At 54.6% G+C, this 21,522-nt stretch overlaps 9 protein-coding genes across 9 annotated transcripts; 4 read left to right on the top strand and 5 right to left on the bottom strand.

Moving 5' to 3' along the window:
- Positions 1–76: 76 nt before the first annotated feature.
- Positions 77–640, top strand: CCMA1212_008741 (uncharacterized protein; the record flags this gene model as incomplete). The annotated part of the gene is made up of 3 exons (XM_073705856.1): positions 77–323; positions 397–467; positions 527–640. 3 exons carry the CDS (start codon positions 77–79, stop codon positions 638–640), a joined length of 432 nt encoding a protein of 143 aa, XP_073555645.1.
- Positions 641–786: 146 nt separating this feature from the next.
- CCMA1212_008740 (AP-3 complex subunit sigma) lies at positions 787–1,435 on the bottom strand (the record flags this gene model as incomplete). Its single annotated transcript, XM_073705855.1, has 2 exons — positions 787–1,329; positions 1,367–1,435. 2 exons carry the CDS (start codon positions 1,433–1,435, stop codon positions 787–789), a joined length of 612 nt encoding a protein of 203 aa, XP_073555646.1.
- Positions 1,436–1,932: 497 nt separating this feature from the next.
- CCMA1212_008739 (Frataxin-like protein) lies at positions 1,933–2,647 on the top strand (the record flags this gene model as incomplete). Its single annotated transcript, XM_073705854.1, has 2 exons — positions 1,933–2,302; positions 2,402–2,647. The coding sequence occupies exons 1-2, from the start codon at positions 1,949–1,951 to the stop codon at positions 2,645–2,647; spliced, it is 600 nt and encodes a 199-aa protein (XP_073555579.1). The 5' UTR covers positions 1,933–1,948.
- Positions 2,648–2,940: 293 nt separating this feature from the next.
- Positions 2,941–3,508, bottom strand: CCMA1212_008738 (uncharacterized protein; the record flags this gene model as incomplete). Its single annotated transcript, XM_073705853.1, has 2 exons — positions 2,941–3,034; positions 3,162–3,508. 2 exons carry the CDS (start codon positions 3,506–3,508, stop codon positions 2,941–2,943), a joined length of 441 nt encoding a protein of 146 aa, XP_073555578.1.
- Positions 3,509–4,216: 708 nt separating this feature from the next.
- Positions 4,217–7,011, bottom strand: CCMA1212_008737 (High-affinity glucose transporter; the record flags this gene model as incomplete). Its single annotated transcript, XM_073705852.1, has 5 exons — positions 4,217–4,575; positions 4,653–5,365; positions 5,421–5,936; positions 6,144–6,698; positions 7,004–7,011. 5 exons carry the CDS (start codon positions 7,009–7,011, stop codon positions 4,217–4,219), a joined length of 2,151 nt encoding a protein of 716 aa, XP_073555576.1.
- Positions 7,012–10,316: 3,305 nt separating this feature from the next.
- CCMA1212_008736 (uncharacterized protein) lies at positions 10,317–11,824 on the bottom strand (the record flags this gene model as incomplete). The annotated part of the gene is made up of 6 exons (XM_073705851.1): positions 10,317–10,676; positions 10,741–10,984; positions 11,040–11,161; positions 11,218–11,421; positions 11,470–11,634; positions 11,693–11,824. The coding sequence occupies 6 exons, from the start codon at positions 11,822–11,824 to the stop codon at positions 10,317–10,319; spliced, it is 1,227 nt and encodes a 408-aa protein (XP_073555575.1).
- Positions 11,825–15,047: 3,223 nt separating this feature from the next.
- CCMA1212_008734 (Chitin synthase export chaperone) lies at positions 15,048–17,358 on the top strand (the record flags this gene model as incomplete). Its single annotated transcript, XM_073705850.1, has 9 exons — positions 15,048–15,056; positions 15,164–15,222; positions 15,344–15,558; positions 15,588–15,854; positions 15,981–16,024; positions 16,105–16,140; positions 16,260–16,444; positions 16,504–16,597; positions 16,672–17,358. The coding sequence occupies 9 exons, from the start codon at positions 15,048–15,050 to the stop codon at positions 17,356–17,358; spliced, it is 1,596 nt and encodes a 531-aa protein (XP_073555577.1).
- Positions 17,359–18,221: 863 nt separating this feature from the next.
- CCMA1212_008733 (TFIIH basal transcription factor complex p47 subunit) lies at positions 18,222–19,740 on the top strand (the record flags this gene model as incomplete). Its single annotated transcript, XM_073705849.1, has 2 exons — positions 18,222–18,805; positions 18,891–19,740. The coding sequence occupies 2 exons, from the start codon at positions 18,222–18,224 to the stop codon at positions 19,738–19,740; spliced, it is 1,434 nt and encodes a 477-aa protein (XP_073555572.1).
- Positions 19,741–20,204: 464 nt separating this feature from the next.
- On the bottom strand, positions 20,205–21,449 carry CCMA1212_008732 (uncharacterized protein; the record flags this gene model as incomplete). The annotated part of the gene is made up of 1 exon (XM_073705848.1): positions 20,205–21,449. One exon carries the CDS (start codon positions 21,447–21,449, stop codon positions 20,205–20,207), a length of 1,245 nt encoding a protein of 414 aa, XP_073555571.1.
- Positions 21,450–21,522: the final 73 nt, after the last annotated feature.

Below are 21,522 nucleotides of genomic sequence, written 5' to 3'. Positions count from 1 at the left end.
CGTCCTCCTCGCCTTCAGAAGCTCGATATTTCCTGCAAAGAGCCTTCGCCAAACCTCGACAAATCCTCCCCTCAACATGTTCAGACCGACGCTCGCCAGACGATTAGCCCAGACGGCAAAAGAACAGCTCTCCAAAAGCGCGCCCTTGACCGTCGCAAACAACCCCTACAAGGCTCGCAAAGTGTGGCCGCCCGACTTCAAAGAGTTGACTCACCAGCAGCAGCTCCGGTTCGAGAAGAAGTACAAGCGTCGCATCGCCCTCGCAAACTATTCGCCGAGGTGGGACAAGGGCGTCAAGTATGCGCAGCTCCTCACAATTGCAGGTCAGTTCCTTACGCTGTTACACACCCTTGCACGATGCCTGTTGCGAAGTATCGAAACTGACTCTGCCGATAGCTGCGCTGGTATGGCTCCTGTTCTACTCCGAGTTTGAGTGGTGGGGACAGAAGTATAAGCCTTCAGAAGAGGTTCGTCGCGGACTGAGTATCAGAACCCAAAGTTCAATGCGCTCACAAGAAAGCTATAGTTGCGGAAACACGCCCAGAATCTCTTTGGCGTTCTCGATCCCGAGAAACGATACGAGCGCCGCAAGGATGCCCCAGAAGTAAATCCGTCGCCGCGAGCCCCAGAGTCGAAATAAGGCATTTGATGAGTGCCCTCCCACTTGTATAATATAGCTCTTTGTATATACGGCGTTTTGGCGTGATACCCACGTTAGGCCACAGGAAAGATAGAAAAGAATTCCATCATTGCTGTATCCGACCCATCTCTTGTCCAATATCATAATCATACCCGTCCTGTCCAAGCAAAGTTTCCTCCAATGCCCATGCCCGACCCAATCGTGCTTCGCCCCTCATTCACCGGCCGTTTCGCAACGGTGCCTTGAGCCCTTACGCCAGCAACAATCCGATCAAGACTCGTCTCAATAACAACGCCCCCAATAATCATTTCCGATAGCGTCGCATGCAACGTCTCGAAGTTGAAGATGAGATCCAGCTCGCAGACATTCTCAAACAGCTTATCCAGCGCCTCAACGTATACTTGAATCAAGTCGATCAGCGCGAGCGGCGACTCCGTCGTCGTCGAGATGATGATGAAGTAGAGCGTCGCATAATGGCGGTACGTCACCAGCGAAGGCACGTCGCTCTGCTCTTCCGTCGAAGTGTGCGACGTGCTGGACGCGGCGAGCAGTGGTGGGAGAGGCAAGAAGTTGCAGGAACCTGCCGGGCGATTCGACACGAGGGTGAAGATTTCGGATATCAGGCGCTGCTGGATGCTGGTGTCCTGTTTTTGGCGGGTAATGGTTTCAGCAAAGCCGCCCTGTGTATTCTGAGACGCAAGTCAAGTCGCAGTCGTCGCAACTCACCAGCTGGGTGTAAAACTTGGTCAGCCGAGGCTGGCCCTGGCCATTGAAGACCAAGAATGCGTTGATCATGGCCGCGAAGCGAGTCTCGTCATCCCCAGAGACTCGGTCTGGCGGGATGTCGATGGAAGAGACTCAGTTGCAGGTCTGGCGCTGGTGGGGCCGATAAAGGCGACAGCTCCCGGTGACGTTGCCAAGTGCTCGTGACTAAGCGAACAGGACCTCCCCTGTACTCGTGACTGCACCGAAAATGATAGGCCATCAAGGTCCCGCGAGGTCCCCGGTCGCAAGCCACATGCCGAGCGCCTTGTATGGGGTACATGCCATGACGAACTCTTTCGGCTCTTCCAATTGGGGTCGTGCCGTTTCTGGAGCTCACAGCTTCTTCAGCTCCGTCTGCGTCTCCTCACATCCTCCACCTCACCAGCCTGCAATTGACTATCCAGAAGCGGTTCACACCTCGCACCTCATCAACGCCTTTTCGCCCTCGAATGCACAACTGCTAAATCATTCAAAATCATCAATCTCGTCTCCGTCCAACGAACTCATCCTCTTCAACCCCACCAAAGCAAAGCAAAAGCAACAATGGCATCCCGAACCATCCCAACCCGCACCCTCAACCTCCTCAGCCGAAGCCTCCGCACATCCAGGCCCTCTCCCGCAAGCACCCGCCTCCTCCTCCCCAGCATCGCCCGCGCAATCTCTCCCTCGGCGCTCTCCCAGCGACGCCAGTTCTCGGCGCACGCGAGCCTGCGCAAGGGCATCATGCCCGACACCTCGAACCCGGACAAGGCGCCCACCGAGACGGAGATCAAGTTCGCCGTGGCCGAGCTCTCCGACGCAGAGTACAATGACCTGGCGAACGAGTATCTGAACGACTTGCTCGAGAAGTTTGAGACGCTTCAGGACAATGGCGCGCCGATTGACGTGGAGTACTCGGTCAGTTCCCTTGTTGTCTTTCCGCCCATCTTCTGCGGATCCTGCCTCCCAATGTGTACTGCTTGAATGCTAAACTGACCCATCTATGCAACAAAACAGTCCGGCGTCATGACCGTCAACGTCGCCAGCAAGGGCACCTACGTCATCAACAAGCAGCCCCCGAACAAGCAGATCTGGCTGTCGTCTCCCCTGTCCGGGCCCAAGCGGTACGACTTTTGCGTTGCGAGCGAGGGCCAGGGCGATAAGGAGGGCACGGCGCTGGGGACCTGGATATACGCGCGGGACAACTCGAGCCTGGATGAGCTTATACACAAGGAGATTGAATTGGAGCTGCAAGTGGTCTAGAAGAGGAGAGGGCGAGGGCTGGCATTAGCATGAAGTTGCACCACCTAGGTTTCACCTGGGAGAGAATGTGTTTGATAGAGGTTAGCCAGCGAAGTGGCACGCGTGATCTATTCCGCTCTGTAACATTATCTTGATATGAATCAAATATGACAACAACGCCAAGACTTCTTTGAATCCTGTCATTCTGATTCGGTGTCTTCAAAACCCCCATCCATGGCAACCTCATCCTGCACCAACCTGGTATCATCATCCCATACAACCTCCATCATCTCGACCCGTCCATCTCATCCATCTCACCGTAGACAAAGCCCCATGCTCTTATTCAGCATCGCAACCGTCATGTTATAATGCGTCACGCCCTCCTGCTGTAACTGTTTTATATCGGGCCTATATCCTATTAGCATCACATCTAAATAACCCACACGATACAGATATCCTCTCCTCCAATCCAAACTCCACAGAACCAGACAAGAGAGAAAGACGAGAGGAAAGGAAAAAGTGCAAAAAAACTCACTTCTGCTTCGATTCGTTCAACGCCCTCCGCCAAGTCCTCACCCCCCAACCCGATTCCAACCTCACCCTCACGAGGTTCTTGAGAATCTTATGCTCCAGCCCCCTCTCCCTCGCCGCCGCCTCCAGGAACCATACCGTCCTCTTCACGCCCTCTCCGTCCAGCACCGCTTCCGCCCCTTTCTGCTCCCGAAAGGCCGCCCGCAGCTGGTCTCGTACCACGTACCGCGCGGGGGCAGAGTATCGCACCGCCTGCAGGAGGCTGCGGTACAGGCGTCGGTAGGCGTGCGTGACGTCGAGGTTGGTGGCTGCTTTTGCTGCTGCTGTTGTTGCTGTTGTTGCTGGTGTCATGATGTATGGAGTTGTTGTGAGGTTTTGTGAAGACGAATCTTCATGACCTCTGTTTCTTGAGTCCTTTTGTTATGAAAAAGAGTGTGAGAGTGTGTATAAAGAAGCATATAAGCCTTGTGGCGTAGATGGCAAACACGGTCGTTTACCAGCTTTTACACAGTGCCATTTCGGTGCGCTGCGCACGGAGCAGAATTTCACGGGAGAACATTCTGCATCACCATATTCGAGCATCATCTGATACATCAGCCGCTAGGGATATCGCTGTTTTGAAAGATCATTCAGTAGTAGCCTCACTGGATTCTTTACCCAATACTTGCCACTATCTCCCATCAATCATCAATCTGTACATCGTCGCACCACAAGCGGTTCAGGCGGTTGTCTCATCGAGACACTTTGCAAGTCCTCCTCGGCTAGACCGAGTGTCCCCCAAGGGTCTACCTATTTCTCCCTCTATCCACTGTAACAGCTATTCACACCTCCTCTTTCTTAACACGGATGATAAGACTCCGAGCGATTCCCATCCCGCTTATATACCCATAGTCATCTCCTATGCTGAAAACTAGTAGTCTAGGCCGATTGTGTACCCATTGGAGCGAGATCAAGCCATTTTTGCATCGCTCCGCAGTCTAAGCGCTCTGAAAAAAACAAAACCAAACGAAAAGAGCAAATCTATATGGGTACCCCAGAAAATGAACATGACAACCTTGTTCAGTTGTCATTACGACCCTCGTCATCCTGACCGAGAGGAGTGTATCGCCCTTGCCCACTGCTTGGACTGCCGGAGCCGCCACGGTTGACAACCCTAGATAGCCATCCGCTGATGCTTCGGTCGTCACCACCAACCTGGGCAGCCTTGTTATCACTGGCATCAGGGGGGTCGAGAGTGAGGCTGGGGATGGGCGTCGTTGAGCGGAACGGCGTACGCCCGGATCCCATGGGCGAGCCACCCCGGATGAGTGACCCGGTTTCTGCATGGATGGACGGGGTGGCTGCTGTGCTGGCATCGCCGAAGATGGAGTCCATGTCCTCGAGACGCACTCCGCAAGTCTCGGGGTAAACAAAGTACACTAAATGGGCCGGGTCAGCAGTGTCTCAGACTGGTTGAAGAGAGCCTGTGGGAGAGCCGTCAACGCTGGCAACTTACCGATGACGAAACTAGCAACGCAGAAAAATGCGTGGACGAGATACAGGCGCCACTTAATCCACTCCTGCAGAATCGGCGTCATTTCACCCACGAGCCAGTTGGCAGCCCAATTGGTAGCAGTCGACAGACTGGCACCCTTGGAGCGGATGCTGAGAGGCAAGATTTCGGGAGGGTAGAGCCAGGGAATGGGTCCCCATGAGTAGCCAAAGGCAGCATTGTAGATCATGACGAACAGAACCACCATCCTAGGCGTCCACTTGACGTCGAGGTAGAGGAAGTAGGAAATCAGAGACAGGGAGACGGCCATGAAGATGGCTCCGGTGAGGAGAATCATTCGTCGGCCCCATCGATCAACGAGATACCACGGCGGAATGGTGGAGAGGAAATACGTGATGCCGTTGAACCCAGTCATGAGGACGGCATCATGGCCAACCCAGCCGGCGGATTCGAACACATAGGGGGCGTAGTAGGAGATGACGTTGATGCCGTTGAGCTGCGCAAGGGCCTGGGCAGACATTGCGATGAAGACTCGTGTGCGATATCGTCGGAACATTTCAGAGTACGATCGCTCGCCCTCCTGGCGCTGGAGGAGAACGCCCATCTTGATCTCGCGGTACTCATCGCGGGCCTTGGCGTTGTGAATATCTCCGCCACCGTAGAGATTCGCAATGACAACCATGCCCTCCTCGTCGTGATCATTGTCCAGGAGCCATCTAGAATAGCAGTTAGCATCCAACAGCTGGCACAGCAGTGTGGTAGTAGTTTTACCTGGGCGACTCCACGATGATCAAGCTTCCCAGTGCTAGAAGGGCGCCCATGATACATTGCATCATAAGCGGAATGCGCCATGACAGGTTGCTCTCAATGTATCCGCAGCCATAGTCGACCCAGACGGACGTCGTATAGCCGATAATGTTGCCGGAAAACTCGATACAGGCAAGCTTGCCACGGTTGTGGGGTGGTGAGATTTCGGACTGATAGACAGGCACAATGGTGGAAAGCATGCCGACGCCGAAGCCGGCAATGATTCGTCCCAGCATCATCATCGCCATGGACGTTGCCAGCGTCTGCAGTGCTCCTCCTACGAAGAAGATGCAGGAGCCGTACAAGATTGTACGCCGACGGCCGATGATGTCGCCGACGCGGCCAACGATGAGAGACGAGATGAAGGCACCGATTTCGAGAATGGCAACCATTGTCCCGACCTCGGCTTTCGAGGGGTGGTTGAAGTAGTCGATAAAGTACGGGCCCCTGGGAGAATGATCTTCATCAGCATCGTTTTGCCTGCTGTTGCGAGATAGGGGAGGGACGGAAGCCTACGTGATGATGCCCGACATGACGCCTTGATCATATCCGAAGAGAAAGACTCCCAAAGAAACGAATATGCTTGTAAAGTACCTATCGCAAACCCGTTAGCAAGATGATCAAAGTCTCCCCGGAACAGCCGTACACGGCCGATTTCACAGGAAAACGGAAAGGTAGGTATCGTACAGCAAGGCCTTGCCGGTAAGGCCGTGGATGGAGCCCGAAGAGCCCGCCATGATGGAACCGATGCAGCGCTCCGTTCGAGTCGGTGGTCGAGGACGAGCGTCGGGTATCTCTATCGCCTCTTTATCGACAAAGGGCGACGGCGAGAGCGAGTGGGCGCGGCGGTGCGGCGACGGGTCGTGGATGCGGACCTTCTTGTGGTGCTTGGACAGTGGCTTCGACTGGCGGCGCTGGACGCTGGCGAGCAGCTCGTCCTCAATGTCGGCGGGCAGCTGGATGCGGACCGGGTCGTTGTCGTCGGCGTACTGATCGCCAATGTCGCCCGTGTCGGTCCAGGACGATGTCTCGGACTCGGACGACGGGCGTTGGTGAGGGGCGCCGTATCCCCTGGCGGAGAGGAGGGATGCCGACTGCGAGTCAAAGTCGTCTCGGTCCCTGTCGCCGTCGGCGCGCGAAGGGAGGGTGCGAAGGGGGATGTTGGAAGGGAGCCGGGTCGAGGTTGGAGGAGGAATGTTGGGTGGTTTTGGGGGCTGATCAGCAGCAGCACCCGTCTGCAGGCTTCAAGGCAGAGAGAGACAAGACACGAGGAGAGGGAGAGACAGGAGCAATTAAAGAGCGAGGCTCCCGTTGTCGTCTCGGCGCAGCTGCTCCGTACTCGATACTTGCCGATGGGGTCGGGTGACAAAGAGAGGGCGGATGGGCGTCAATCAGCGACGGACAGACGGCGGTTTGATGTCTGTGGTCAAGCGGCGTGAGACAGACAGACAACCTTGGCGGTCGGCTAAGGTACACGCACGGTACGAGCTGGGCACCGCCGAGACTGGAAGAAACACACAGAAACAGGGCGGATGACGGGCGATGACAGGCGCATAAACACGAGGCGCGACAATGTCCCGTGCATGTACCGCTCCGGGCCGGCAGTGCGGCGATGGGCTCGAGGCTGGACTTGCAGATGACCCAGAATGCGAGGGCCACGAGCCTCACGATACGTCACCGGCGGGCCGTTTTTAGGGCGGCTGCAGTGGTTAGAGTGGTTAGAGGTGACGGTGCGGGTGGAGTTTTGGCGACAGATGCACGATGGAGGCGCTTCTTGAGGGGGAGGGGGATGAGATCGGTTGCCTTGATTGGGGAACGGCGGAGCTGGGGTAGAGCTGATTCTTGCCTTGTTGTTCCCTTTTCCTTCAGCCGAGATATGCGGTTGAGATTCTGGAGAAGCGGGAGAAAACGAGAGACAAGGAAGGACGAGAGACGGAGAGAGACAAAGGACGAAGGCAGCAGAAAGGTGGAGATGGTTCAGGTTGAGGAGGAGGGAATAAGACTGGCCGCAAACTGCCAAGTGGCGGCTGTGTGTGGCGCGCTGATCCTGATGTTCCCGCCGAATAGGGGTTGATTGAGGCGTGAGAGATGCGAACGAGATAACAGTTGAAAGGCGTCCAATTGAAGGGGATAATTAGGAATTTGGCCGTCTAGAGTTGTGGCAGAAGAAAGGAGAGAAGAGAAGAAAAGTGGTTTGAGTTGAAGTTGAGTGCAACGAAGGTCGGCGCTCAGGGAGATGACGATTGGCGTCCGGTTCCCCAAATCTACAGCGCTCTCGCCCGCCAGATCCGCCCCGATAACGCGCCTCTCAGGGGATCCCATCCATCAAACAAATGCCCGCGCCTCACATGAAATGAACCTGAAGCCCTCGGTCTACACGTAAGCCCAGCTGAAACAGACGGAAATCAAGACGGAACAAGTACATTATTCGGTAAAATTTTCCATCAACTCTTTTGATAACACAGATTCATCTGTGCTACCCATCAGGACGGTCTTTGGGTAATACACCGCCTGCCCTCCAACTGCCCGTAGAAGGATCACCACATGCACACATATTAACACACCACCTTGAACCTCACTGAATGCCTCAGTTCACGCTGCTATTGCGGACCCTGCTCGCCAATTCACAGATGATAAACATACCCCAACTTGGATGAATGTTGCCAGGCATTAAGCCTAAAACCCCCAGCAAAGCTCCGCTGTGTCCATAAATCTCCCCCACTGACGTGCAAAGGCGACGCATCGACGACGCTCGCACACATACAGCGGCGCCAATTCCGCCGGCTGCGCAGGTCATTTCCAAAAGCCACCCTCCGAGATCTGCCTCGCCGACTCCAATGTGAAGCCACCAGCTGCCAAGAACAGCGTACAGGGTGAATCCGGGAGCCACAGCATTCACCCAAATTCCATCCTCGGGGAGCTGCTGGAGCTAGCACGCGAGCCATCGTGACGATGCTCCGTATGCGAGTGCTCTGGGGTTGCGCTTCGAGGCGACGGTCCATGCGGGTGAAGACGACGTTGCCGCCGCGGCTCCCGTCAGGAAACATAGACGCATAGACGTCGGTGCCGAATACCTGGTCCAATCGCTGTCTATTCCTTAACCATGGGCCGCCGATTGTGACCTTGGATATATCCCGAAACACCAAGGGAATGTTCATTCCATATCTTCTTAGAACGGCCACCTTCGACTCTCCGGCTCCCTCGCCCAGCATGCTTGACAAGAGCATCATGACCAGACCCAGTCTGCGGCGAAATGATTCCAAAAGAACCAGCCAGCTCCGTGACAAAGGAGATCCTACCTACCTACATGTCTCAAGGTCGGTTAGGTAGGTGGACGTATCGACTCTCTAGGTACGTACATGAGGCAGAGTATCGCTGCCAGCAAGCACATACGACCATATCCATTGGAGAATACGGGATCCCGTCTGCTCTCCCAGAGTCAAGCCAATGAGAGGCAGATTAGTAGTCAGGTGGGTGACCACTGGCGAACACCGGCTGTTGTATGTTTTTTTTTGTTCCTTTTGGCATTTGATTCTGTTATTTATATCGTCAAGATAGATGTGGCGCTTCTGCCATGTTGCGTTGAGTTGATAGCTGTTGCATCATGAGGGGTTCGGTCGAAGCTCGATTGGAGGAGCCGGAATGCGGCGGCAACACCTGTTGGCAGCTTGAGACGGATGGCTTGAGAAACGGGCAATGGGATCAGTCGGGGCTCTGCAACTATTTTCATCTGAATCCTATGTATGTCAGTCTCGGAGTTCGAGGTCATTGATGATGTGGTTGTGGCTCACCTGTAGCCAAGCAGAGGCTCGGCACACTCAGCAGCGCGAATACTATTAGAGACCTGGTCGTTTTTTGTGACGGATATCAATTGGGGTTTTGAACTATACGGAAGGCTGATCTAACGACGGGCCATTACGGGGTTCTCCTCCAAGGCCCGTCGATGGCAAATCCAAAAGCCAGTAACTATTGAAGGCACTGTCCTAAAACCACCGAAACTGGTCCCAGTCGACTGGAGTGCCGTCCGCAATATAAGCCATGACATAAGTCGTGATGTAAATTCTGTTGAAGAGTCTGATGAGAGTCCATCAAGCGAAGCAATTCATCCTCTCGACTTACACTCACATCTAACCAGTCACATACAAATCACCACACCACCAGCGCCAACATCAAGCTCCTCCTTGTCCTCCCACATGCAACAAAGACCCCAGTCGATCATCAACACGCCAAGCACCTTTCCATCCCCGTCGCCTCACGTGGAATTTCCAATCCATCTCAGCTGGTGGGACGCCCATGTCAGACGACATGCTCATTAGCCAAGCTCGTGTGCAGATCCTTTGTGCGACCCTCGGCTGGTTCTCAACCTCTGCAAGCGTCGGATAATGGAACCTATTTGCTAATGAAATATCTAGCCGTTGAAATTAGACAGCCAAGAGTGCTGTGATAATTACCACTTGCTGGTGATACGAATAATAACATAATCTATTCGCCTGTAGTCCGGTTAAGCTTAAATATCCGAAGATGGTTAACGATAACATTATCCAAACATGCAGCCAGCAATGAAGCCACTCTCAGTTAACTACCTTGTGTGCAACCCAACCCACAATCCATAGGTATGTATTGTAGACTCCCATACTAAATTATCACAATAAATCCGGCCAGACTCTTGTAACCGTAGTGACGCTCAGCCTCGAGCTCGATGTGATCCGTGTTTGAAATGTCGAAACTTACGATTCAGTCCCTGTCAGCTCCGTAAGCTGAACTCGGGGCGGCCGATTCGTCTGTTCAACTCAGAGATTCTGATAGCAGATGACACAGTACAAGTCATTGAACAGCCCGCATTGACATTGTAAAGACACTTCAAGCTAACAAGGCCTCCAGATCGTCCACGGCAAACCGGGAAAGAGTGCCTGGCCATCGCCCCTGGGACGGGTCCCTACAGATCCATCGTGCGATGATATCGTCCAAGGCCGGTAATCCGGGGGCAGCGACGACATGACGGCTCTGAGATGGTCCACCCAAATAGATGCAAGAGTAATTCGCGTGCTTCAGTACAGCTTGATCGTGACTCGGGGTATGCTCTTTGATGAGGCCACCACGGTATCGGAGATTGTACACGTCGCGTCGCAGAGTTCCTGTCAAGATGTCCAATGTGGAAAAGAGGCTATTGTGTTGGCTTCTGATTTTAGAAATGAAAGCCTTGTCTTTGAGCAAGAAGTCCTGGGCCGATATATGGATAAACCGCACCACGTCGTCTTTCACAACCAGGAAAGATCCATATTACTTCCTTGAGGTCTTCGCCGCTGATGCCCTCCTCGAGCTCCAAGAGAGATGCCAGTTCGGCCAATGTGACCGGCCTGTAGACGACAGCAACCAGTCTTAGAATGTTCTCGCATAGCACGGAGTCCTCGGATTCGCGGATTTGCTGCATCATACTTCCGTAAAGGTGTTCAAGGTCAAATGGAAACTCGGCCATCTTCTTGATAGATGTCGTTTGCGCACTCCCATTTTCAACAGCTCTTTGCAGACTAAATTCACACCGAGGAATGTTCCTCTGGCATTATCGGTCAAGTAACTTCAAACCTTTTGTTCCGTTTCCACATCCAGTCCTTTTGCACTTCTAATTGTGCCGCTTTGTGGTAGATATAGAGGCTGACAGCTTCGGCCACTGACTTGTCGTGAAGCTCAAGAGAGGACCGGATCTTCTGTGAAACTGCCCCCAGTCTTACTTCGCTCGCGGTCCAGTTTGTGCTTGACACACCCACTTCGCATGGTAATTCGCAGATTCCCCTATAGTCAAATCAAGAAGCCGCTCCAAGTCTGTCTGGCATTCATCGAGCGCGTCAATCATGAGACCTCGGCCCTCCAGGCTAGGATACTCTAAGAGCTCGGTGAACAGTTGAGAGGAGACGACCCAGGAATTGGCGTCCTGGAATAAGGCAGTACCGGCTTGATCATACATCCCCTAGATAAGTGAGAGCAGTTGTCGATTTGTAACCATCAACAAGTATACGAGGCCCAGTAGGACAGCTGTGCCACTGTTCAATCGCGGGTTAGTCGCCTGGCAGAAGAAATAGCAGGGCTCAATACCGCGGTTTTGCAGTTCTCCGATGATGCCGCAGAAAAGCATCGTCTTCTCTTTGCCGGGGTTGTCTTTGATCCACAGCAACTGGGTTTCCTACGCAGCTTGCCAGGCAATGAAGTCATTATCTTTGGACCTCCAACGCATTGAATACTCTCAAATATTCATGAACAGTCGCTTCGGCAGTCGGGATATCGTCCAGTTGGCCAGCCCAGTCATCAGCTCTGATCGCATCTCTCCAGAGAGTTGGTCGTTGTTGGCGGTCATATCGGCAAACGATCTTCATTTGATAGATAAGTACATGTAGCTTTTGATACAGATTGAGTATGCGTGTCTCAATCAGGTTGACCGCGAAGGAGTTCCCGGGAGAGAATTTGCTCGTATGAGGCGACGAGCTCGGCGTCGCTCGATTTCAGCAGCTTGTATGCTTTGTTCTATAGCCTTCCTCGAAGCGTCTGCGGTTCGATGACGGGTTCAATTCTCGTCGGCGGGTTGGGGGAAGTCGGTGATCCATTGCGCACAGTTGCGGGATCAGGCTGAAGAGACACATGTACTTTGTTGTCCTTGTTCGAGTCTGTGCTCGACCACTTTCCCTTCAGCGTCTTCAAAAAGCCTGACATTCTTCTCGAGTGTCTACTCCGCTATACCATAAAGCAAAAGATGTTGTCTCGAAGTTATTGAGCCGGCATTGATCTCGACGGCATGTCGAATGGATGCGTCGAGATACAGCCTCTCCGAGGCTGAATTCTAGTTGGGAGCTGATTTGCTCCAGCCTTCCTACCTTCATAGATCACGGAGGTATCACTGATTGGGTCATACCTCCCTGGTTTGTTGCACGCATGATTGCACACGACCCAACCAGAGTGCTGCACATTACGTGGTACATTGCAACACGCCCATTCAAAGGCTTGAAATACAGGTAACTTGCTGTGACCTTCAAACGGAAGCTGGTTTTGGTCGTCAAAGCGGCTACCCTGGAGGAGCATGAATATTGCTGGTTGGGCAGCGGTTAGGAAGTTTTCTCATGAGGATAGCAAGATTATTTTGTAATATTGTTCTTGATTTATATGGGTCTAGAGGGAAATAATATAAAATTGATAGACGTAGACAATCGACGTATCTAAACGATTAATCGGATTTCTGTCCTTTCATATATGGAGCTTTAGCACGGCAGAGACGGGTTGTAGTCGTACCTTGTAGAGAGGAGTGACGCTGAGCTTGGGTCTCATAATGCGAAATAAATCTACTCCAAGCACGTGATCCGCTACAACAGGCGCCCAACGCCTGGAACATCTTCCGTAGTATAGTGGTCAGTATGCAAGCTTGTCACGCTTGAGACCCGGGTTCAATTCCCGGCGGGAGAGATTTTTTGCCTGCATTCACTTTTTTTCTGGGTGAAATACTTCTTGCGCTCATGTTCGATTCAAGCTGTGTAAGCCAAGAATGAGGCAGCATCATCTACTTTGCCTCGCTGAGAATCTCGGACATCAAAAGCACTCCGTCAGTGGGAAACATCATCAGCGCTACACCGGTTTGTTCCGGATTGACATGGGACGGGACTGGACACAATACGTAAGAACACCATAGGCCATTATTGCGACGATCCCAGGTTGCCGTTTCGTTGATCGAGCAGCACAGCAGGGGAGTGAAGATGCAATTTAGGGGAGAGAATGAGTGAAGAAGAAACCTTGAAAAACATGCAAAACAAAGCTGTCCAACCGCAGGAAGAGACCCGCCAGGACTGCGGAAGAAGTAATTTAATCGTGACACCCGCTTCACACTAACAAGCCGTGGACGGGATCCCATCGGACGGAGTGTCGTTTGAGCCGCGGTTGGTGGGTGGCACAGTAATCAAACCAAATTTCCTTCAAGACAATACTTTTCATGACAATGAAATCGAGCGTCTGATTGAGATATTGGCAGCTTGACTTACGAGACATACATATCTAGGAATTTGAATGGAAGAATACTCGAAGCGAGGACTGATGAACGCAAATGGAAATGCCATATTTGGAGCCTGACGCAGCTTTGCAGAGCCGCGATTTGCGATGTTCGTTGTCTGACGCATGAGCTGCTGTGGAGAGCGCGAGGAGCCCAAGGCCCGGTCGTGCTCCGTACTCGTACGAGTGCATGCATGAACATGCCCCGTGCTTTGGGCCTTGCTCGGTTGCTTGGGTCATGCTGGGAGCAAGCCGGGATTGTCACGCACGGAGTCCCGAATTACAGTACGGAAAGATTTTGTCTGTTTGTCGAGATGCTGCTGTGTGGAAGTTCTCATTGGTTCGCTTACGGGTGGTGAACAACGGTATCGTGAAGGAACGGACGGGCAGAAGAAGGAAGAAAGGAAGAGAAAAGGAAAAAGAGACGCAGAAATGGGCGTCAAGCTGCATGATGATCACCTGCAAGATGCCATGCGTGGCGGCTTAAGCGACGGCCACAGCTGGAGCTCCAGACGGGCATCGGTTTTTACGAAGCCACACGTCGATATGCAGCGCCACGTATCCTTACATACATCAACCACCTCACATGCGTTGTGTGTGGTGGTCTACTAAATCAACTAATGTATGTCGGTGATGTCTGAGGGACAAGTCGATTGGCTGGTGTGCGCTATCAGCCATACGAGGGTACTACATGTAACCGGTGGGAATCTACAGAATGGCAGCAACTCAAAGTACGAGTGGTGAACGTCAATTCGAGAGACTTTGAGAGGCCGTCGTCGATGGATGTCTTTAGCGCAGATTCTAGTGACGAACTGGAGCTTTTAGTGGCCGGGACGGCAAATTGCAACTGATGCACCAGGCTGCCTTGTACAGTGCTGTGCTTCCATCGTGTCAATCGGGATATTACAGCGAATGATAGGTACCTAGGTATGACCGACTGCACCTTGTCATCAGCCATCCATCAGTCTCAGACATTCATATTCCAGCTCAAGGCTTGTCGACCCCTACTGTAAGTTTGTACTCTCGAATAACGTGATACGCATGAGGTCGCACTCACCTCTCCAGAAACCGATTGTTTCTCCGTTTGCGTCTGTCTCAGCCATTCAGCCATGGACCAGCTCTTGCCAGATATAAACAAGGGTATGCCCCTGTCTAAGCAAGGATTACCAGCCAATCAAGCTGCGTCTATCCCTAGCGTGGAATCAGCCGAGACTCCACCCCGTCCACTCAGCAAGCCCGTTCCTGCTTTAGCTGCCCAGTTGGGCCCTCGACGTCGTGGTCGGGCGTGCCAGGCTGCCGCTAGAGAGTGCTAGAGCTCAGCGCCAGGCCGCTGTGAGTGCTGGGGCCCAGTTGGCTAGGCCCGGGGGCTTGACGGGGGCTTGACGGAGCGCGGCTAGGGCGAGGAACAGCGAGGAACAGGCCTGGAGAGCTCCTCGGCCATGGATCCTGATGGTTGCTTCGGTCAGTTGTCTAGCGGCACGGCCCAACCACTCGCGATGGGGGCCTGCTGCCATGGGCCAGACTTGGCGACTCCAAAAGGTTCCTCGTTCGATGCTGAGGCCGTGGAAAATGCAGGGAGTACCTCGACGGGAGTCACCGGGGCACTGGCATGTACACGCGCAGCCCACGCATTGCCGGTGCTGGCCCGCGGTACTCCCTTCATCACCAGTACCTCCATGTATCAGAATCCGTATCGCCAGGCGCTGCACCCCCCCGGCAGAGAAAGCTCCCTCAGTTGCTGTAGGTGCGTCGAACACCCCCGTTTTTTCCCCTTCGGACCGCCAGCAGTTCTCTCCCTTGCTTCTCAGGACTCGAACGTTCTCTGCCGGTCTCTGTGCTCTGCACTCCTCCTCCTCCACAGCCAGAATCATACCGGCAAGCCCACCTTGGAAGCGAGACTCGGCCTCGCCTCTCATCAGATTGGAGCGTCTGGCCTGGCCCAAACCACGGCCCAAACCTCAGGCACAGACGGGGCGACGCATTGGAGACGAACTATCCGCAGCCGGGTCGCGACACCGCGCATACAGCTCAACTGACAAACGGGCTCCTTGGTTCCCTCTGAGCTGCCTGTCGAGCACTCGTCCTTCGTCCCGTTGCTGTCGCAGCCAGAGCCGCCAGAGGCAGCGCGCGAATCACGTCGATATAAGCAGCAGCACTCGCAGCCTCGCGTCGCCTCCAGTCCTCGATCCGATAGAAACGGACCCCCCATTAGCGGCGAGGAAAAAAGAAAGGGAAACGAAGGAAACGAGACGAGGAGAAGCAGCAAGGGCTCGAGCCTCGTTTCGCATCTCGGCCCTACCACGCAGTCCCCGACCAGCCTCTGCAGCTCCCTTGGCGCCACCTGCAACCAGACGCCGAACTGCTGCACCCCCGACCGTCAATCGTCGACATCGCTCCATCATCCATCGTCCTGACTGCGCTGCTGCCGACCCGTCCATTCGCCCACTCCCGATTGTGATTGCATCGCCGGATGCTGCTCGCGTGCTGACAGAACTGCCAAAGCATCCGCAATCACAATGGGGTCCACAGCCTTTGGCAACTTTGACGTACGCCCTCGTCCGATCTCCGCGTCGCATCGCTTCTGCGTTTGTTGTTTGTTCATGTCGCTGACCAAGCTTGCAAACAGGACTTTTGCAAGGATTCGACCTTGCCGATCTGCAACGTAAGTGACTGTTGAATCAAGAGACAAGATCGGGGAAGGGAAGGACAAGATGAGCAAAAGAGAGAGAAACAGGGTCCAAACAATGATTGTTTGCAAAGCTGACCATTCGCCCGCTGCAGTTGCTATCCCAACAATTCAAAAACCAGACCGGCCCCTGGGGAGGATGTACGCTCACAGGAATCCCCCTCAGCGGCGGCCGGCATCTGGGTAATCTTGGAACGATTATCTTATGTGGCCTCGGCATTGCCATGGCGTCGTTCCTCATCATCAAGTCGGACAAGAAAAAGGCCGCCGTCGGCCGTCGGTATGTGCTACCACCATTGCTTCACACAGATGGGATGACAAGAGCTGACGGCGCGACAGTGAGATCCAACTATTCCTCCTCAGTTACATCCTAGTCAGCATCTGCGAGATCTTTTCAGTTGGCGAGATTCCTCTTGGAAAGACTGTGCGAGTAGTATGTTTACCAGCCATCCCTTGATCTTGACTTTTCATGCGCTTGTTGACGGTTTACTGACGTTCCAACTCTAGGCTTTCAGCGCCATTCACATTGGCTTGATTATCGCATCTACTTGGATTCTTATGCTCAATGCTGTTGTTGGGTATCAGCTACTTGACGACGGAACCCCCTTATCCCTGGCGCTGCTTCTGATATCTGCAGGCGCCCTCTTTGTTGGCACAGGCTACATTGCGCTCGACACAGGATTCAGCTGGACCGGATTCTGGGATAGCAGCTACCAACTCCCGAACCGCAACATCGCCCTCTACGTGCTGTACCAGCTGGTCCCCCTGATCTTCATCGTCGCCTTCTTCGTCCTCGAGACTGTTCTTGTTCTTCGAATCCTGGGCGAGCTTCGTCCCATGATTTACTTGGCCGCCGCGGCCTTCCTTTTTGCCGCTGGCCAGGTCTTCAACTACGTCATCAGCAAGTACATCTGTGATGGGACCAACGGCAAGATCGACGGCGCCCTCTTCGAGACGCTATTCACCCTTCTGGCCGTCGGCATGGTCTGGGTGTTCTGGTCCAGCATCACCGAGGATGACTGGCCGATGCCCGCCACGGAGACCTACACCTCGCCAGGCTATTCCACGGCCACTGCGGGATATGCCAATACGGGATATTCCAGCCAAGCCTACGCCGGCCCAGGCTACGCCTCTCAGTCGTACACTTCTCAATCTTACAACACGCAACCGTACAACTCTCAGCCATACAACTAAGACATTTTTTTGACATTTCCTTTTTTGGGTTCGAAACTCGGCGTTCAGGCGGCAGCATTGGCGGTTTCACCTCTTCTCTTATATATACGTTTTTTATTTTCCGACGACTTCCATGACGAGTCGAACGACGCGCTCACGCAGCACATATGAAACTGGATGCGATAAGCCAGCAGTGGCGGATCTCCCTTTTCGAGGCGAGTGGAGGAAGCGACCAGCCGCATCATGTTGGAGCTAAAGTTGCTCTATTTTTCTTGTTCTCTTCTTTGTTCAGCCCTCTGTCAGCGAGGTGTTTGGGCCTCTTTAGTAATAATGTTTTGCGTACTGGTGTCGCTTTGGTTGGAGGCACCTCGAGAGTTGGAGAAAAGAATGTGGGAGAAAAACATGGGCAACGTTCCCGGTTTCTAGGTTACACGCGAGCGGGCTCACGGCCCGACAGCATGTATAGTGGTTTAGATATGACTTTTAGTATACCCCGGAGGAAGAGAGTGATATTTGCTGTTGATTGAAAACGAACCAGTCGATTGAATTGTGGTGGTTGAGTTGAGTTATGTAAAGCCAACCAAGCTTGTCCCATTGGGAGGAGATGAAGCTGTACCGATTTGGCACATTTCGCATGAGTCTGATAGGCCAGTGCTGTAGTGGGGAGCCTCGAGCACTTAACAAGGCTGTAAGTTTGCGTCCTTCAGCAGCCTTATCGATTCGTGACTTTAACCTCTCCAACTGCACGTCATCTCTTCCTCTCTTCCAACCGCACAACGTTCTTTTACTCTTCTTGCCCCTCTTCCTCCTCTCTCAATTGAAATTTTACGCTCCTTGGCATAATTTCATTTACTGTACACTTTCTCGAACCACCCAGTTCCATCATGGCCGACTCCGATGGCGAGTTCGTCGCCGACGACATGTCCGACGACGACATCATGGACCACACCGTGACGGACGGCGACCCGAGCGCGGCGCGCCCCAAGGGCCCCAAGCCGCCCCGGAAGAAGCGCGACCGCAACGGCGGCTCCAAGGCATGGGAGCAGTCGCGGCGCACGTGGGAGACGGACCTCCCCGAGGAGAGCGACGGGATGCTCAACCTGGCGGGCTACGAGGCCGAGAGACGACGGCGGCTGCTGCGCGACACGACGCCGCTGCAGAGGGGCATCATCCGGCACCTGGTGCTGGTGCTGGACATGTCGTTCGCCATGGCGGAGAAGGACCTGCTGCCGACGCGGTACCGGCTGGCGCTGAGCTACGCGGCGGCGTTTGTGCGGGAGTACTTTGAGCAGAACCCCATCTCGCAGCTGGCGATTGTGGGCATGAGGGACGGCGTGGCGCTGCGGGTGAGCGACATGGGCGGCAACCCGGCGGAACACCTCGAGAGGCTGCGGGAGTACGAGGGGCAGGATCCGTCGGGGAACCCGAGCTTGCAGAATGCGCTGGAGATGTGTCGGGGGGCGTTGTTGTGAGTATTTGCCGGTCCATTGATTTTTGCCAGTTGATGTCGATTTCGAGGTGTGTGCCCAGAGCTAATTGTTGTTTTCACACAGCCACGCTCCTTCACATGGCACGCGAGAGGTGCTCATCATCTACGGCGCCCTGCTGTCGAGCGACCCCGGCGACATCCACGACACAATCAACAATCTCGTCGCCGAGCGAATACGGGTGTCTGTGGTTGGCCTGTCCGCCCAGGTGGCCATTTGCGCAGAGCTGTGCTCTCGGACGAACGTGGGAGACGACTCGCAGTACAATGTCGCCATGGACGAGACACACTTCAAGGAGCTCTTCCTGGCGCTGACGACCCCCCCGGTGAATCGGACAAAGGAGCAGAGCACGTCGAGCCTCCTGATGATGGGCTTCCCGTCACGGACGCTTGCCCCCGGGGGGACGACCAGCTACTGTGCTTGCCATAGCCAGCCTTGCCGAGAGGGATACCTATGCACCCGCTGCGGCGTCAAGGTGTGCAGGCTGCCTTCGGAGTGTCCCGCTTGCGGACTGACGCTCATCCTTTCCACGCATCTCGCCCGCTCATATCACCACCTGTTTCCCCTGCGGAACTGGGTCGAAGTGCCCTGGTCCGAAGCCGCACGATCATCAGCCTGCTTCTCCTGCCAAAGTCCCTTTCCCGAACCCCCGCCTCCCAAGGCGAACAAGGAAAAGGGCAAAGACGAAGCGCCCGCAAAGGCACCGGCAAAGGGCGTGAGCGAAAGCGGGCGCTACAAGTGTCAGGTGTGCGACAGCCACTTCTGCATCGACTGCGACGTCTTTGCGCACATGGTGGTTCACAATTGCCCTGGGTGCCAGAGCCGGCCACAAGCCGCTGCGGCTCCTGTGACTGATGGGGTGGAGGCGAATGGGAATGGGCACACGAATGGGGGGATGATGGCTATAGATGGGTAGACGGGGTGGGGGACAAAATTGAGCCCTGGATTGGATTTCAAATGCAGAGAAGCGCCATAAGGGGGGGCTGTTTATTTGGGGCGTATTCTGGGTATTCGACAGACATGTCGAGTTTTGTTATTTGGTGGCGTTTTAGATGAGCATGTACGGAGTCTCGGTTGGTATCAGCTACCTTTTTCTTGGGGTAGCTTCATTGCAATTGGCCAAAAAGAAGGAGATGAGATTCGACTTGGCAAAAGTAAGGAGATGAGCATCATAACAGAGTTTGAAGATGAAAGGAAAAGGGTCTTCTTATCGGAAATATATATTTCATTCCAGCGTGATTGATTCATGTCATGGCTGCAAACTAGCATAATGCTCCCATACAAGTTTCAGCAAACAAATAACTCCTGAACAGAATGCTACCCTTCTTCATCCACACCCCCCTTACAATTTTGGTATCACAAAACTAAAGACAAGCCTCCTCACAAGTTGCCCCTCTCCGCCTGCTCCCGCTCAATAGCCTCAAACAAGCTCTTAAAGTTGCCCGCGCCAAAGCCCTCGAAATTGTTCCTCTGAATAATCTCGATAAACACCGTCGGCCGATCCATCAACGGCTTCGTAAACAGCTGCAGCAGGTACCCCGCCTCATCATAGTCGATCAAGATATTCAGCCGCTGAATCGTGTCCAGATCCTCCTCGAGCTGCCAGCTGCGCTTCTCCGTCTTGAGGCGCTGGCGCATGGTGTCGTAGTACGTGGAGGGGACGTTGATGAACTCCACGCCGCGCGCGCGCAGGGCCGACACGGCGGAGATGATGTCCGGCGTGAGCAGCGCAATGTGCTGGACGCCTGGGCCCGAGTTGAAGATGACGTACTCCTCGATCTGGGACTTCTTCTTGCCCGGGGCGGGCTCGTTGATGGGCATCTTGACGAGGTTGTTGGGGGAGGACATGACGATGGAGTTGAGGGCGGAGAACTCGGTGCAGATCTGGGAGTCGTCGACGGACCAGAAGCGGTGGAAGGACAGGCACTGCTCGTAAAAGGCGCAGGCCGACACCATCTCGTTCCACGACTGGTTGCCGACGCAGTGGTCGATGCGGGCGAGCGGCACGTCGGGCAGCGTCACCGAGGAGGCGCGCTTGTTGCCCGCGCGGAAGCCCGGCAGGAAGGGGCCCGTGTAGCCGCGGCGGTTGATGAGCGTGTGCGTCGTGTCGCCGTAGGTGCAGATGACGGCCGTGGTGACGGAGCCGTGCTCGTCCTCGGTGGCCGTGGGGCCCTGCACGGCGACGGCGCCCTCGGCCACGGCCTTGTTGTACACGGCCTCGACGTTGTCCACCTCAAAGGCCACGTCCTTGACGGCGTCGCCGTGCCGCTCGAGGTGCGCGTGCATCTCCTTCAGGAGCTTCCTCTCGGCCGCGGTGATGGGCTCATCCTCGGGGAGGTGCGCCTCGGACCGCAGCGGCGACGTGAAGACGAAGCGGACGCCGTTGCAGCAGACCACGTACGACGCAAAGAACCGGCTGCCCGTCTCCAGGCCGCGGTACGCCGTCGTCTCGAACCCGAAGAGCGTCGTGTAGTAGGACGCCGCCTGCTTGGCGTTGCCCACCCACCACGTTACGTGGTCATAGCCGGTGAAGTCGGCGGGCGCCTGGATGGCGAGGCTGTCCGGGGTGGTGCCGTTGGCGGCAGGGCGCTGCTGGGGGGAGTCGCTGATAGCAGAGGGGGACATTGCCACTCAGAAGGTATAGGGGTGGTTGAGTCTGGGCTGTAGATGCCGGGAGATAGTGATGTCGGTATAGATG

This window comes from Trichoderma ghanense (genome assembly GCF_004382785.1).
Source record: "Trichoderma ghanense strain CCMA-1212 chromosome Unknown scaffold_13, whole genome shotgun sequence".
Classification (NCBI taxonomy): domain Eukaryota; kingdom Fungi; phylum Ascomycota; class Sordariomycetes; order Hypocreales; family Hypocreaceae; genus Trichoderma; species Trichoderma ghanense.
The sequence above is the reverse complement of the archived record's forward strand: the minus strand, read 5'-3'. Positions and strand labels throughout refer to the sequence as shown.